General features: G+C 42.8%; 2 protein-coding genes across 12 annotated transcripts in view; one reads left to right on the top strand and one right to left on the bottom strand.

Annotated features, from left to right (window-relative positions):
- CELF4 (CUGBP Elav-like family member 4) overlaps window positions 1-16,860 on the bottom strand; it is an 888,080-nt gene that overhangs the window by 841,276 nt on the left and 29,944 nt on the right. The window lies entirely within an intron of this gene.
- LOC136788427 (endogenous retrovirus group V member 1 Env polyprotein-like) lies at window positions 5,660-7,263 on the top strand. The gene is given in 1 exon segment (XM_066986961.1): window positions 5,660-7,263. A coding segment is annotated over 1 exon segment (801 nt). The 5' UTR covers window positions 5,660-6,318; the 3' UTR covers window positions 7,120-7,263.

Below are 16,860 nucleotides of genomic sequence, written 5' to 3'. Positions count from 1 at the left end.
ACTATAGTGCATTGTGCAAATGAACTAAAGCAAGAAGCCTTGGGCCCCTTACCAAGGTCAGTCTCTTAATAAGAGAGTGAGCCCATTTTAAGAAACTGGTAGAAACTGGTCCTGAGGATGGACGAGAGCCAAGGAGCAACTGAGTCTGTGCAAAGACAAGAGGTCAACTAGCAGTGACGAGGAAGAGTCATCAACCTTCATCCCCACAACCCCCAATGACCACCACCAGGAGACACTGCGCAAGCCCAGATGGGAGGAGTTCATGGAAATGACTCCTTGGAATTAATTTTAATATGAAGCGGGGACAGGTTATGAATATGTATAGGCATATTGTGAAATGTCATGCATATGTAACTCTTTACTGCATATAACCATGGCAAACTGCCATGTCAGGTGCACACGACTTTGGCGGGATTACCCTGTGTACTGCCCAGCGCTGAATAAACATACCTACTTTACAATCTTACTGATTATGGAGTCTGTTTTCCGCAAGTCAGTTTGGTTAGCCAGCCAGGAGCCGATCCGCTCAGCTGCGGGATCGACTGTGGAGCAGACGCCCCTAGGAGCACCCCGAGTATTTTCCTCGGAGGAGCTTCTACTCTCAGCTGCTCACTGTGGGAGCAAAGACCTCCTGAAGCCACGGAGAAATGGTATGTTTTACAGTACAGGAAGGGCCTGTAACTTGTATGCATGGCCGGGACAGCTGATGAATTGCGTGGAGACATCTGGCGTGCAGTATAGTCCCCGTAGGGGAGGAGGCTACCCTACAGGCTGACCGATAAAGCATTCAATGGAGATTTGGTGACCGGTAGAGGGGTCAAGGGGTATTTGCTGACCGATAGCTTGGCCGCTAATGATCTTGGGAGTAGAACGAGCAAATCCGAGGTTATCGCTGCATCCCAGTTTTGGGAGCCAGGGTGGACCTGCTAATGACTGTATAAGAAGCAGGAGAAGGGTAAGCGGGCCTCTCAAAATTGTGACAAGGTTATCTGGGTAATATTTGCAGCTGCTGGAGGGATATTAATAGGAGTGTTAATAACTGTATGTCTTATTTGTGGATGTCTGGGTATCTCATGTTGAAAGCATTTGTGTAAGTGTATGTCTTTGAGACAAAGTATTGTTGTGAAGTGAATTACTCCAGGAGGAACGCGGCCAGAGATGACACAAACAAGTTTGGTTATTGTTTTAAGTGATATATTCTTGTGGTTTGAACGAGAAGTGCTAGGGGCCCCTCTGTCTGATTGCGTGATTGTGCTGTGTGAGTGAGACGCAGCATCGCTGTGAAGAGAGTGAGGAGTTCCAATCTGCGGTTCTGTATTCTCCGCAAGGGGAACGGCTGGAGATGAACAAAGTGCATGACAGATCGAAAGGAAGTGCTGTTTTATCCAAGTGTTGAGTGGTGGTGCCCAATATACAGGCCCGGCGGTGCATCTTGTAATCCTGTTTTGTTCTTAAATGTTTTGAGTGTAACAAAGAGGAAGGTGGGAGCATTATCTAAGTAACAGTTTAGAAGTTCGGGTATATTCGCTGTGGTGTTTGGTCAGTTTCCCAAGTATCGGGGGAGGGGGGCTGACTGATTATCAAAGCGGTAGAACGGAGAGTCACTTCTTTGGTGGTTTGGGCCTGAGCCCTGGGAATTTGGTAAGAAGGGGGAGAGCGAATTTATTTAGGCCTCAATACCTTTTTAAACCCCCCATATTGATGGATACGCAGGAGTGATTCCTTGTTTTGTGTGGGCTTACTAACAAAGTGCATGAGAAAAATTAGCATTCGGCTTGAAATTCGGTCTTGTTGAAATGTAAATTTTGTGAAAAAAGGTGGTATTGCTTGTCTAGAAGACGGAAGGCTGAGTGCTTCTGGTGTTTTTCCGAAGTCCTGTGGATTTATGATTGGAACGGGGCTCATTAATGTAATGGGTAAGATGTATTTGTTCATTGTATAAAGAAATAAAAAAAAAAAAAAAAAAAAGGGATAAGATGGTTATAAAATAGATAGTATTTTACACGAGGTTGGGACAGAGCTTCCTGATCATAATAGAACCTTGATATATGATGACAAAGTTGGGGAGGGGGGGGATTTGCTAACTATCTGTAAGGAATTTGGGAATCTGCGAGGGAGATAAGGTTGCACAATGTTGCCTCAATGAAGGGGAGGCTTATTAGGCAGATAACAAGAAGGGGGGGTGTTGGGTAAACATCCTTGAACAGGTACAAAGACTCTGTGAAATACCCCATCGCAAGACATCCTGTCTGCTACTTCACTCCCCCCACCCAAACATTAGCACAACGCGTGAGCACCAAAGAGAGGAAGCAGCCTCCCCCCCCCCTTTGGACTGCATAGCCGCAGCTGGTTCAACAAGCCCGGACAAGATGGAACTCGGATACTATAAAACAGCACCCCCGGAGAAGGAAAATTGTGCGCCGCTGCGGAGTCGGAACTCCCCGGCCGCCCAGCGCTGTTTTGCTTCTGCTTGCTTACTTAATTAATTAATAAATTCTGTGATTAATAACATTTATTAACAGACCGACTTCGTATGCGAGTCTGTTCATAACAATTAATAATCTGAAATAGTGAAGTTTGTATGTGGAAAGAAGAGTTTAATCCCAGAGAATTGGGGCATTTGGGAAGAAGATTAGGAAAAGATAGTAAAAACCTGCAATAAAAAGGTTTGCGTGGAAATTGAAACAAGGGACAGTAATATAAATAAATAAAAGGGAATGGGAAATCAAGGAAATGGGTAAAATCCAAAACAAAGACGTCCTAAAAAAAAAAAAAAAGCCTCCTTGGGTGCATATTGGCACATTGGAAGGATATTGTTAGAAATGGGGGCACAGAAAGCAAGAGGACTTTCACTAAGTATTGCAATCAATGGTGGCCACTATATAAGCTAAATGGCCGCTTTATGGATCAATCGACTATAACACTATCTTGCAATTAATGTTGTTTTTGAGGAGAGAAGGAAAATAGGATGAAATGTTGTATAGTGATATGTTGTTTCAGCATCTTGGAGGGAAAAGGTTTGGAATTAAGTTGGCCCCTGACTGAGCCTTTGGTGTTGGCATTAGAAAAGTACAGGCTGGAGAAAGATAAAGGAAGTGTTAAAAGGGGTGTTGAAGGTGTTAAAGGTTGTGTGGCATGTAGTATTTAACAGAGCTGTTTGAACTTGAATGAGCAGGGAAAGAGGATGTAGGAATGCTAATAGTTCTGCCTCAACCCGAGGCTGAGATCTCTAAATCGCGGGTGCGAGCCCTCTGGGGCAGAGGGACCGTGATGGGTCCGAGAGAGTTGTCATGGAAACAGAAAAGCAGCTAACTCTTAAAACAACCTGAGTTCCTGTGTGAGCTCAGATTGCCAATGGGACCGCTCAGGGAACTGTCAACGATTGCATTCCCCTGACCGACCCCCCCACTGAGACCCTAATCACCCCGGAAATTATGTAAATACCAAAATCTGGTTAAATTGGCTATTGGGAATTGAGAATCTGTTCCAACAAGGTCCAAAAGAAACCCCTATGGAATTTATGGAATTTTTGAATTTTTGGACCAACTTTGAAATGCAATGAAAAAAAAAAAAAATACAACAGAGGCAATTGGCTAGCCTCTTTCCAGGGGAATGGCCCCTGATATCAGAAAGAAATTGTCTTAGGCTGCAGGACAAACTTACAACGGTCAGGAATGATGGGGTCCTGGGGCATCTACCCTAGCAGGTCCACTAGCTGAAGTAAAGCTAGGGAACGAAGAGAGAGGCTTGAATTTTTTTGTTGGTTACAGGAGCTTCTTTCTCTGTGTTAATTAGTCAGTAAATGTAATAGGAGCAAGTGGCCAACAGGAAAAAGCGTTTTTTTTTTTTTTTTTCAATGCTTGAAATTTAAATTGGGAAAAATGATTGGAATTACAAAATGAGAAAAGCAGTCAAGTTTGGTTCATGGTACTAGATTTAAAGGATGCCTTTTTCTGCCTGCCCGTGGCAACTGAAAGCCAGAAACTCTGCTTTTGAATGGTAAAATCCTAATAGAGGACGGAAAACTCAGCTTACTTGGACAGTGTTACCACAGGGGTTCAAGAATAGCCCCACCATATTCAGGAACTGGGATCTTGAAGCTCGAAAGACCCCTTCGGGTAAAGGGGACACTGTTGCAATACGCAAATGATAGCTACTGAAGAAGAAAAGGAACGTGTATAATGGACTATTAGTTTACTAAATTTTTTCAGCACTAATACTGTGAACCCAGCCTTTCCTCAGTAACAGAGTTTCCAGATTACCCATTCATGATTGCATCAAGACCATGGACATGGTATACTCCAGCTGACCAGACCGAAAGGATACACCACTAGGAGATGCAGAGTATTGGTGTATAGATGGCAGCAGCTTCGTCCACCAGGGACTTCCTCTCACAGGATATGAGGTAACAAATAGCAGCCCAAAAGGTGGAAATCATCGCCTTGATAAGAGCTTTTGAGCTGGCAAACATTTGGACAGATTTGAAATATGCCTTTGGTGTGGTGCATGCACACGGGGCAATTTGGAAGGAGAGAGGACTTTTATCTTCCTCAATTAAACATGCAGAAGAGATACTGAAATTACTCCAAGCAGTATACCTGCCTACTAAAGTTGACATTAAAGGACATCAACTAGGGGATACTGATATTGAAAAGGGAAATAGATTGGCTGATGCAGGAGCCAAAGGGGTGGCAGAACGGGCATCTGAGAGTCAAATTTTGGCACTAGTACCAAGAACAGAAAATCAGGCATTAACAAAAGCTTTAGAAAATGAAGTAGAATATTCTAAGATGTAAATGGAAAATGTTATCTGCAGGTTTAACGTAAATAAATGATGGGAGAATTGTGATATCATATTAAATTGAATGGTAATTGTAGAACATAATAAAGCATGCTGGGGAGCTGAAGTAGCATAAGAGTTTTTTAATGGAAAATGGATAGGGCCTAATTTGTATACCACAGTAAGACAGGTAACTCAGCAATGTGATCTTTGTCTCCAGACTAATCCCAAGGACACTCCCAAGCCAAAAATGGGCCAAATTGGAAAAGGTAATGGGCCTGGACAACAATGGCAGATTGATTTCACCGAACTCCCAAGAAAAGGGGGGTACCGGTATTTATTGGTATTAACTGACACCTTTTCAGGATGGCCAGAAGCATTTCCAACCAGAACAGCCAAGGCTCGGGAGGTAACTAAGATATTACTACAAGAAATAATACCACGTTTTGGAGTTCCAGCAACTATATCCTCTGACAGGGGACCACACTTTATATCAAGAGTGGTACAAGAAATTAGCCGCCATTTGGGTACAGACTGGCAACTTCATACTCCAATATTGCCCTTAGTTGAGTGGCCAAGTAGGAAAAATGAATCACTTAATCAAACAGAAAATTGTAAAATTGGGACAGGAAGCAAATTTGGTTTGGCCTCAGTCTCTTCCTTTAGCCCTTTTGCGTATACGAACTAGACAAAGGGCAAAGGAAGGGCTAAGCCCCTTTGAAATCTTATGTGGATGACTCTATGGAATACAAAGAGGGATATCCATGCAAGCTGGGGATGAAATTCTGACCTCCTATATGGTGGCCTTAGGTAAACAGCTCGATGAAATTGGAAAGCATGTGAGTGGGACTTGGGGTAGAGGGTTAGGTGGACCGGTGCACAATATACGACCTGGAGATCATGTGTATGTAAAGTCTCTTGCAGAGAAGACCTTGAAACCACAGTGGGAAGGACCGTTCAAGGTCACAGTGATCAGAATCAAGGAGCAGAATGCCTGGATCCATCACACCAGAGTGAAAAAGGCACCCAAGACCCCATGGAAGGTTACTCAGGTGCAACCTGGAAGGTTACATTTCTCACGGTCTTAACGGCATCATTGGTCAAGGAAACTGAACAGTGGGTGCACAATACCTATGTGAAACTCACCCAGGCAGTGAGTGATAGTTTCAACCTTTCTGACTGTTGGGTGTGCACAGTGTTGCCTAGAGGCAACCTAGAATTTCCCGTATGGGGCATACCCAGTATGAATTGGACACTGACCTTTGCGCACCCAAGAAATGGAACATGTCCATTTGACAAGGATGATTGTGAACGTCTAGGGGAGAGATTTGAACTACTCCCACACGAAAATGTTAACATATACACCAGATGCTTAAACGATAAAACACCATGCATAGGTACAGGTCCACTTAGTTATTTAGCCCAGGAACCTGACAACTGTAGTACGGCAGAATATGTAGGAACTTTTAATCTTCCTAAAATTAGAGGTTATGGTGTAGGTGTCACCGAACTCAGGATCTCACGGCCTCAATTTTCTCATGCAAATCTGCAAGCTACAAAAAGGATTCTATTGGCTATGTGGAGATGATCATGCTAGAAAAAGCTTACCCTTAAATTGGAAGGGTCATTGTATTGGGGGCTATCTTAGCCCTTGAGGGGGTATATTCACTGAACCAGCTCTGGGAACAGTCCGGATGTTATGGAGACAAACACGTACTGTTTCAAATAACCCCTTCGTGATGAGACCCACGGGATTCCATAGTTTTGTAAGGTGGTTGATTCCATCCCTGGGAATAAGTGAATTAGAAAAAGCTGTTGTAAATATCTCAGCCACATTAGAAATTATTGAAAATGCCACAGCCGATGCTCTTTCAGCATTACGGGAAGAAATTTCCTCCCTACACAAAGTAGTGCTTCAGAATAGGATGGGATTAGATATGCTTTTAGCCAAGGAGGGAGGATTGTGTACAGTCATAAACCAAACTTGCTGTGTATATGTTAACAAACAAAAACAGATTGAGACTGACCTGGAGAATATTTGGGAAAATAATACAATTTTGCATGCAATAGCTCAGGATGACACGTCCTGGGGATTTACAGACTTGGTGGAAAAATTGACTTCCTGGTTGCCAAACCTAACCTGGCTGAAACAGTTGTTTATCACAATAATCGTGGCCGTGGTTTTGTCCATGGTTCTTTGTGTAGTGATCCGATGTACCTTACAGTGTTTTAAGAGTACAGGAAACTCCTACAGTGAGTGGAAAAAGAATCAACTCAGACGGAAACTGGAGTCTAACAGGTATTTTGAAAGAGTGTTAGATAGAGAAACACTATATTGAAAGTAGAAATAGTAAAAGAATTTACTAAGTTTTTAGAAAAGGGGGGACTGAGAGAGGGAGTTAGGAGAATCTTATCAAGTAGAGAGAGAGCGCTGACAGCATTAAACTAGGATGCTACTTAGTGTCTTTGCTAACTATGGTGCATTGTGCAAATGAACTAAAGCAAGAAGCCTTGGGCCCCTTACCAAGGTCAGTCTCTTATTAAGAGAGTGAGCCAATCTTAAGAAACTGGTAGAAACTGGTCCTGAGGATGGACGAGAGCCAAGAAACAACTGAGTCTGCGCAAAGACAAGAGGTCAACTAGCAGTGACTGTCCTGGTTCCAGTTAGGACAGAGTTAATTTTTCCTCATAGTAGCTGGTAGGGTGTTATGTTTTGGATTAGGATGAGAAGAGCGCTGATAACATGCTGATGTTTTAATTGTTGCAGAGCAGTGTTTACACCAGGCCAAGGACTTTTCGGCTTCTCGCTCTGTCCTGCCAGCGAGCAGGCTAGGGGTGCAGCAGGAGCTGGGAGGGGACAGACCCAGGACAGCTGACCCAAACTGGCCAAAGGGGTATTCCATACCATCTGACGTCATGCTAAACAATATATAGGGGTGGCTGGCCGGGGTGGGGGGCCGGCTGCTCGGGGATAGGCTGGGCATCGGTCAGCGGGTGGTGAGCAATTGCATTGTGCATCACTTGTTTCTTACACATTATTATTAATACTATTATCATTATCACTATTATTATTATTATTGTTATTATTATATTCCTGTCTTAATAAACTGTCTTTATCTCAACTCACCGGCTTCACTTTCCCGTTTCTCTCCCCCATCCCAGAGAGGGAGGGGGGAGGGTGAGCGAACGGCTGTGTGGTGTTTAGCTGCCAGCCGGGTTAAACCACAACAGTGACGAGGAAGAGTCATCAACCTTCATCCCCACGACCCCCAATGACCACCACCAGGAGACACTGCGCAAGCCCAGATGGGAGGAGTTCATGGAAATGACTCCTTGGAATTAATTTTAATATGAAGCGGGGACAGGTTATGAATATGTATAGGCATATTGTGAAATGTCATGCATATGTAACTCTTTGCTGCATATAACCATGGCAAACTGCCATGTCAGGTGCACACGACTTTGGCGGGATTACCCTGTGTACTGCCCAGCGCTGAATAAACATACCTACTTTACAATCTTACTGATTGTGGAGTCCGTTTTCAGCAAGTCAGCTGTCAGTGCTGTTTTAGTGCTGAGAAGAAAAGTTCTTCTAGGCTGATTCAGTGGGAGGATTTTCTTTTGTGTGTGTTTGTAGGTAAAATTCAGTTTTCTCTGGGTTTATATAGCTATTTAATTTGAGGCTCACATAGAGGGCTTAAGGAGTGCATGGGCATGCAATTCCTCTTTGTAGAGAAGTTCATGCTTCTTATAGCAGTAGGAGACTATCTCCTATATGCTCTTAGCTTCATTTAGGATGAGGTATGTGTTGGTGACGTGGAGGTCTCCTAGTATCTGGAATTTAGGCTTACAATCAGAGTTAATGTCTGAAGTTATACCAATGCTGCTTTTGGTGGAGCATCATCTTTTTGCAGGGGTGGCTTAGTTCAATGACTTCCGGTTCTGCATTTTTTGACTGAAAGTGACATGGTGTTTCCTACCTGGAGAAAGGCCAGAAAGAACAAAAGACCAGCTTCCTTGTTGCATCTCAGCATTTCCTCTAATGCTAGACAGAGGGCAACCTGGCTGCAGACTGGTGTTACTCACCTCTTCTCCATGGGGAAAAAAGTTAGCTTAGCATTAAAAATGCAAGGTCAATGTGATGGTGGTATCAGTGCCTCTCTCTCTAACCCTTCTTTCCTTCCCTCCAATAATTTCTGAACTTATTATCCATTTTCAGACAATCTGACTAGGTCAAAAATGTAAGTGACTGAACTGTTTCAATTTTATCAAAATGGGTGTTTAGGTAAAGAAGATATTTAAATTAATAATGCCCTAAAGAGAGACATAGTGGTAACTCAGCCATATTACCTGAAAGAACTTGTTCTCTTGTTCAAAAATCTTTTCAGGTTTTCTGTGTTTTCCAGTGTGTTCAGCTGTGTTAGATAGCACCTGCTGGAGGAGTTGTCTTAGTGTGGCATTTCATAGCAAGAGCACCAGGGAATAAGAAAGGAGATAACTGGAGTCACAGAGACCCAGGCTACAAGCTAGTGTAACCAGCCCTACTTCCTACTAGCTCCTGGTTGTCCATACTGCACATCTGAGGGTCAGCTCAGTCCCCTCTGTAGGTCAGTCCAGGCATGGGTAGGGATTGTCTATAGTATGGTCTCTTCTGTGCTCTTAAAGGGTTTCAACTTACCCTGTTTCAAATACAGTTTACACAGCAAGAGTTCTGGTCTTGCTTTCTTTGGGACCTGCTGGGCTGGTGGACAGATCAGGTTATGCACGATCTTGGAGAGACAAGCATGGGTTTCATCTACAGGAATAAAAAAAAAAAAAAAACAACACCTTTTGGCCTGTGTTCTCCTGAGTGTATGAATAGTATGAATATTTCACTATTGCCCCCTGCATAGAGAAGCTCTGCTTTTATTTCCTTCACTTGCTCATGATTACTGTTTAAAATTTTTCTTTGAACTCCAAATTACCACATTAGGCTCCAGTGTCTGCAGCAGGATGGTCTGTTCTGAAGGACCTGCTAAGGAAGCGAAGGTGGGAGCCAGTGTAGTGTACTCCTTCTGAAATCATTGTGTTAAACTTGTTCCAGCCTCTTGAAGTTCTTTGGGTGCCTGATGATTCAAGTCCTCACAAACCCTGCTGGGAACAAGCACTGAACTTGTTAAGAAAATATACAGGAGCTAGTGTGTGCCTTCCTCATCAGGGATTTGTCTGCATGAAAACAGACGAAAGATGCCTTGCAGCAGTTAGGCCAGTGAGTAACTTGAAAGCTGATTACTTAACAAAATGACTTTTTCAAGCAACTGTGCTGTCTGTCTATCTAGGGGTGGTACTGTCTGTCAGTATGTCCTTCCTGTATAACCCTGAAAGTCCCTGGCAAATTCAGCACAATATGACAGAGGAGAGGTCTCAGACTATTATAAACTTCATTAAAGGAATGACTGATAGTGAAATCACTGAAGAAAAGGCTACTAAGCTCACCCTTTAGTAGACATTGAGGAATCTGCATGGAGAGCAAGACTTCAAAAGTGAAGCATCGCCAGTTTTCTCTGCTCTCTGAACAACTTGTTTTTAGCTCTGTTGGACCTGAGTGAGACGGGAAGGATGGATTTAATTTGCCCACCCTGGCAAGGGAATATGCTTAGCCGCTGACATCATTATAGATGAATCCCTCCAGGGATATTAAAAATGGAGAGCATAGTTCAATCTTGGTGGCGTCATGTCCAGAGGGCCAGTGGGAGAAATCCTTGCCTAGTTAGGCTTAAAGCAAAACTTAACAGGAGGAGGATGACTAAAGCGCATTTAGAGTGAGTGATTTATGTAAAACTATAACCTTTATAAAATAGGATTAAGTGCCAATGTGCTTACATTTGGATAGGGAACACTTGTTATTTGCCCTGCAAGAATTATGACCAATAGGTCTCTGCAAACTGAGACTGAGGAGGAGACAGAGTCTCAGCTGCTCTTTTTTTCCTTTGCTCCTCTCTCCCCCCCTTCTTAAAAAGAATTATTAAAGCTACACATCATATGAAGTGGCACCAGCCTCAGAGAGTCTCTGACAAAACCATTGCATGGAGCCACAGGACAGAACTGGCTGCAGTTCATGTTTCCTCCCTCTGCCCTTCCTCTCCCTGCCTTTTGCTTTCCTAGTGTACATCCAATAAGTCAGACAAAACTTAATCTTTTTTGCTCTGTCTTTAATTCGCTCTTCCTTTCTCTCTTCTCTTTCTCTCTTGCTGCTCTGCTTCCTTGTCCCTCCTCTACCCTCCAGCTTCAAGTTGTTTTATGTTGCTCTAGAACAGCAGCACTTTTGAGGCTTACCTTTATTCTTCCCTGTTTCTGGCTTTCTCCCTTGGTTGCAGTTGCAGATCAATAAGTGCAAGCAGTGGGCAAGGGAACATCAGCGGAATAAAAATTAATTGATACAGCTCAGTCCCTATTTTATACCTTTTAAATTGTTGAACGGGCTGGTTATTTTTTTTTTTTGTATGATTGGAGCAGAGGGAGCAATTCTGCTTTTTTGCTCTGAGACCCACAGATATTGGGTACTCCTGCTCAGAGACCCACATGGTGTCTTGGTAATAAATTCCTTGTCCAGGAGGTACAGGCTGTTGAGGGAAATGATCAACTGGTCAGTGATGATTAGTAGGGAGCTAATTTCACAAGATTCCATTTGCTTCCCCCTTCTAATCTGTGTGGCAGAGTCCTGGCTACTTCAGGATCTGCTTTGTGGATTTTTTTTTTCCAGGCTCTAAGTATCTGTAAAAATCTACGAAGAAGAGAGTGGCTCCAGCAGCCAGAATTAGCTAAGAAGATGAACTGTCACTGCCTTGCTTTTTCTTATTGTTTTGTTGTTTTATTTTTTTCTTTTTTTACAAAAGCCTTGTTTAATTAGCAGACAAGGTGTGCTGTAAACTGTAATTGCTGAGCTGGGAACTCGCACTTGTACCCGTATTTCTGTGCAAAAACCTTCTCCTTTTCAGTACCTTCCTCTGTGGAAAATGGGACACAGCACTACCTGAAATGATAGAAATGGGGAGCTCAAACCACTTAAAATTAATCACTGTCCAATGAAATCTGACTCTGGTAGTTTCTTGGTTTTAGGAAAATCTCCCCCTTTGCATGCTGGTGGGAGAACAGAATTATTGGTAGAGTTTGCTTTTCACATCTGCTGCTGCTATCTCAGAAGGAAATTGTGAGTATAAATCAGTTGGGGGTTCTGATCCAGCTATTCTCTTTTTTTGACTGTAGATTTCTATGTTTTCCTCCCTATGAAATGGGAATTAGACTTATGGAAATGCAAGGCCTGTAAAGCTGATTCTTATCACGCTCCAGTTTTCTGCTGGTATCACTGCAATGACTTCCACATTCTTTGCTCCTGGTATATATTGGGATTTATGAAGACAAGGGTCACTGCAATAAGCTTCCTCAATATTAGCAAGAACAATTAATTTCTAGTCTGAGCCCTTACATGACATGTGCCAGTTATTGATGGATGAGTAGTGAAAGGGGCAGAAGCTTTGCTCAATTTGAGTTCTTGCTTCTCCAACCCTTTTCAACATACTCTCCACTTTAGCCAGAAGCTGTAATGCTATGTTTCTGCAATAAGTTTCTTTCTCCCTCAAACTTTTCATCTTGATTCAATATGATTTCTCCCTCAAATGGTTACTTGCAGCTGCCAGGATTAGGAGCGTGGATCTCCTTTTGAGACAAAACATGTTCACGACCTGGCTTTTTCAAATTTCCAGCCCTTCTCTTCTTGACTAAACTGGCCATAGTGCGACAGCAACTTTTCTTCTGGGGACTGCTTTATGCTGGAGCTCAAAGCACTACATTGAGCAGGGAGCTGGAAGAGTGGGGAGGCAACCGAACTCCCCCTCCCAACACCCAAGACATCCAAAATCAATTTGATTACAGTTTTGCTTGAAAGCAGCTGGGTCCCTTAGAGTCTAAATGGTTGTCATGCTTTACAGATGGATTATTCCAAATCCTTAGGGAGGGGAAAAAATTAACAAGGAAGATAAAGTAGAAAACCACTGTTGCAACAGTTGCACCAGCTTCAGCTGTCTGATGGCTGCTGTTGTGTAATGCAGTTCTCATATATGATGCATTACTGACTTCCAATATGTGGTAATATTTGCATTAGCATTAGGGCACCATCAAGCCTTTACTTATCCACATAGTTAAAATTGTTATCTGTATATGAACCCCAGAGATGATATATCTAATTGTCAGCAGTGACCTGATGATAATAGCAGTACAATTTAGTTACAATATACAATATCATTAATCATCCAAATGTAGCATAAACAGAATGGACTGTTTGTTAAGGTCTTTCCAGTTTCCAGGAGTGGGAGGAAGGTTCCTCACTTATAACAGCTGTATCAGCCAGAGGCTTCCCTAAGGAAAGGGGCTGGCAGAAATGGGGGGGGGGGGGGGGGGGGATATGTGAGGGGGTGAGGTCTTCCATCAAAATCAGAATCACCTTCAAGGGTGGTACATGCCTCTATTTATTAGCATTATGCTACATATGCTAATAGCAGACTACACTATTTCTGAGCATTAACATCTGCTCAAAGCAACGGACTTTCACTTACAGAAACTGATTTAAACTCAGTGAAGCAGCTAAACACAGAAATCTAAGCAGGTGGCTGCGACTGAAGGAAGAATTCTCAATTCCCGCACTCAACCGATGAACTTCACTAAAACCATAATTAATATTCAGATAACTATACTCTGACACATAGAATAAGCAAGATCATCTAAGGGATGCAAATATCTACCTGGGATGAGGGGAGCCAGGGGCTCAGGCTTGGAATACAGAGTGGTTTGAATATAAATCCAAAGCACTCCTTAATTTCATACTGCTGCCTTTGATGTTGGCCTGGGCCAGAAAACACAAATAGCAAGAGGACGTTATTGCATTGCTCACAGGCACAAAGTGGGAATTAAACTTTTAAACAAGCAGTGTGTGGAAGGTAATAATAGAAATGGACCTTTGCTTGTAGGATGCTTGATGGTGTAATGACCTTGTTACAGCAGTGCTGGTTAGTTTGGTCACTACTTTTAAAACTGTAGCCTTTCATTTGGAAAACTTTGTAGAGGCACTGTAAAGATATGAACAAAAGTCTCCTGTTCTCTCCAGTCACGCTTGCTCAAGTTTTGTGTTGAGCACTGATAGCTGGTTCCAAGAGAAAGACCTACCAGCGTTCCAGCCACAGGATAATGTTGCAAAAGCAAAAGTCTGCCCTGTTTCTCTCAAATTCCAGATTCATCTAAAAGGTTGGATGGACTTTAAATCTAATCTGGCTCAGCCTGAATCTTAGAGTGAAATGCTAAACGGAGATGAATTTTATATGGATTCAGCTTTTATTGTGGGAATTTGATCTGGTTCAGAGAAACAGTACTTCTGGAAAGAGTTGTGATAGTTCTTTTTCCTTATACAGAGGATATATAACCTTCTGGTCAGCCCTAAAAGGCATATTCAAACCTTGTATGCTCTGGACTTTGGACTGGTATTTCCTTGGTTGCCTTCCAAAGACTCTCTGCTCAAGGCTTTACTGCGCCCTCCAAATTACTTTTCTCCTCTGTTGACCAGATGCGTGGACTTTGGTGGAATGTGCAGTGTATATACAGTCCTAAGTTTTCAAGAACTGTGGATCAGATCACCGTCATGATAAAATTGCTCATTACTGTTCATTACATGACAAAATGAACCACATCAGGCTTAGAAAATCCCTTGGGCTGAAAATGGTGAGAGGCTTGGAGAATGTTTGAGGGAAGTATTGGGTACACTTGCCCTGTTCTGACTGTTCTCTATGCATCTTCTTGTGGCCGCTGCTGGGTGTGGAACGGCCTTGGGTACTTCATACCTCCAAATTAGTATGGCTGTACTTAAGCTATTAAGAAAGCAACAGCCCAGCCCCACTGGAGGCACAGCTCGATGCGAGGCATCTGATGCGACCGATTTTCCAGCTAACTCTTTTAGAAAACAAATCTGTTGTCAGCATTACATGTCACACAAATATTGTTGCTTCTTGGGAGGAGATGTTTATCTGTATTTGCCAAGGATTGCTTTTGAGCTGGACATTGAACCAGTTTCCATGCAATGATTAACACTGGTGGCAGAGCGAACAAAGGGAAACAGCTGGGGGGGGGGGGGGGGGGGGAGGGGGGAGAAAAAAATCCCTGTAGGTCTGATAATGCCACCATCGAGGGAAGGCATTCTGTAATCTTGGAACAGTCCTATATATAGCAATATGCCTGAGTGCCTCTGAGGAGCTGAAGCACTTATAAATCTCACGTATTAGATGGCGGCAGAGCACAGCACTCTCTGTTCATATGGAGGTGACTGTTTCTAGTGGTTCTTGTGCTTCCTGGAGTAATATCCCAGGCTGCAGCTTTAAGAGAACTCCCTCTCTTCCTTTCTTTTTTTTTTTTTTTTTTTTGCTTTTATTCTGGCCTCTCTGGCTCTTTGCTAATTTCTTTTCTGTTTTGTCTACATTTTGCTTCATTTGGGGGGACTGAAAGTAGGTTGATGACTAGACTTGCACGGCTTTTTTGTCAGCTGATATTTGTAGGGGAAAAACAGCTTAGCAGGAAGGAAAGCTGTTCACAGAATTGGAGGAAATTTGGCAAGTTGTTTTAAGGAGGACAAAAAAAAGAAAAAGCCAAAACATTGATTATCTAAAAAAAAAAGTAAAAAAGGTTTATCTGTGGGAATATTTTCCTTTTTTAAAATAGCCAGTATTTGGTTTTGTTATTTTCTAAGAGTATAGATGCAAGATCATGAAAGCACTCAAAAGCAAAATACCTTACACTATTATTGTTTTTTACCTAGAAAATAAAATTCATTTTTCAGCCTAACCTAACTTTTTTTTTTGGTCCGTTGGGAAAAACAAACAAAGCAAAACCCAAACCAACCAAACCTCCCAAGCCAGAGTTCAGCAGCTGCTTGCACAGCTGTAGTCCTGGTTTCTCCCCGGCGCTGCAGCCCCCGGGTGTCGCTGTCATCTCTGGCACTGGTGTGCCCCATGTCCTCGGTCACCTCCTCAGATCTCTTTCCCCTCCATGCATGTATGTGCAGCACCTTGCACAGAGGGGACTACTGTTGGTTGTGACCTGAAGGCGTCACTGCTACACTGTGAATGCTGACACCCGTCACAGCCTTCTCCTCAGCAGCAGGGTGGGTGCACTGCAGTTGCAATGAACATGCAAAAAATTGTAATAGGTATCGCAAAGTACAGTTTTAGCACTTAAAAGACACCAATATATTGACCCATTTATGTCAATATTTATTCCTTAGCAGCTGCATTAGATTGGCATATAAGCCCCTATCTAGCTTCCATTAAAATCAGTGACAAACTCTAATTGACTTAAATGGTGCAGGATAGAGCCCTAAGTCTTTAATGTAGTCGTGTGAATGTCTCTGTTTTTTTTTCTAGGTAATGTAATCACTACAATGTAAAAATACATCTATTATGCGCACTTTGTTCAAATATCTGTAAATGTGATGGTAATCACCCTTTCATATTACATGCTGTATATCAACAAGTTATTTCTATTTAGGGAGAAAAAAAAAAGTTCTTAAAAAGTTCTTTTCCAGAAATGCAAATGTGCCTCTGTATAGAAATTCCCAGCTAAGGCTGTCTATAAATATTAATTCTTCGTAACATATACCAAGGCTGTTTCACACTAGGAATTTCACTCGGAAGGATTCAATCCTTACGCAGTCGCTGCATGCTAATACTCCTCAGTGCCTATGCATCCCCTCATTAACAGCATCAACTGGGTTAAAATAAGGCTGGCACACCGAGTGCTGTCACTGGGGGTGCCAGATCCTTTCCAACCTCGCTGCAGCATGGCAATAGGACCAGGTTACAGGTGGTTTTACTTGCCACAATCAGCAGTTGCTCTGCAAGTGCCTTCCCTGCTGGTTATTTCTACCCAGTGGCAGTGTGGGGGTCTTCAAGGCTTGCTGGGGTAGGGACTTTGCGCCAGTGCCTAAAATGGACCTTCTGGCTGTTGTAACAGGAAAATCCTTAGTGGATAAAAAGTTGAGTTTCACCCCTCTGCCTGCTGTGGGT

This window comes from Anser cygnoides, chromosome 36 (genome assembly GCF_040182565.1).
Source record: "Anser cygnoides isolate HZ-2024a breed goose chromosome 36, Taihu_goose_T2T_genome, whole genome shotgun sequence".
Classification (NCBI taxonomy): Eukaryota; Metazoa; Chordata; class Aves; order Anseriformes; family Anatidae; genus Anser; species Anser cygnoides.
The sequence above is the reverse complement of the archived record's forward strand: the minus strand, read 5'-3'. Positions and strand labels throughout refer to the sequence as shown.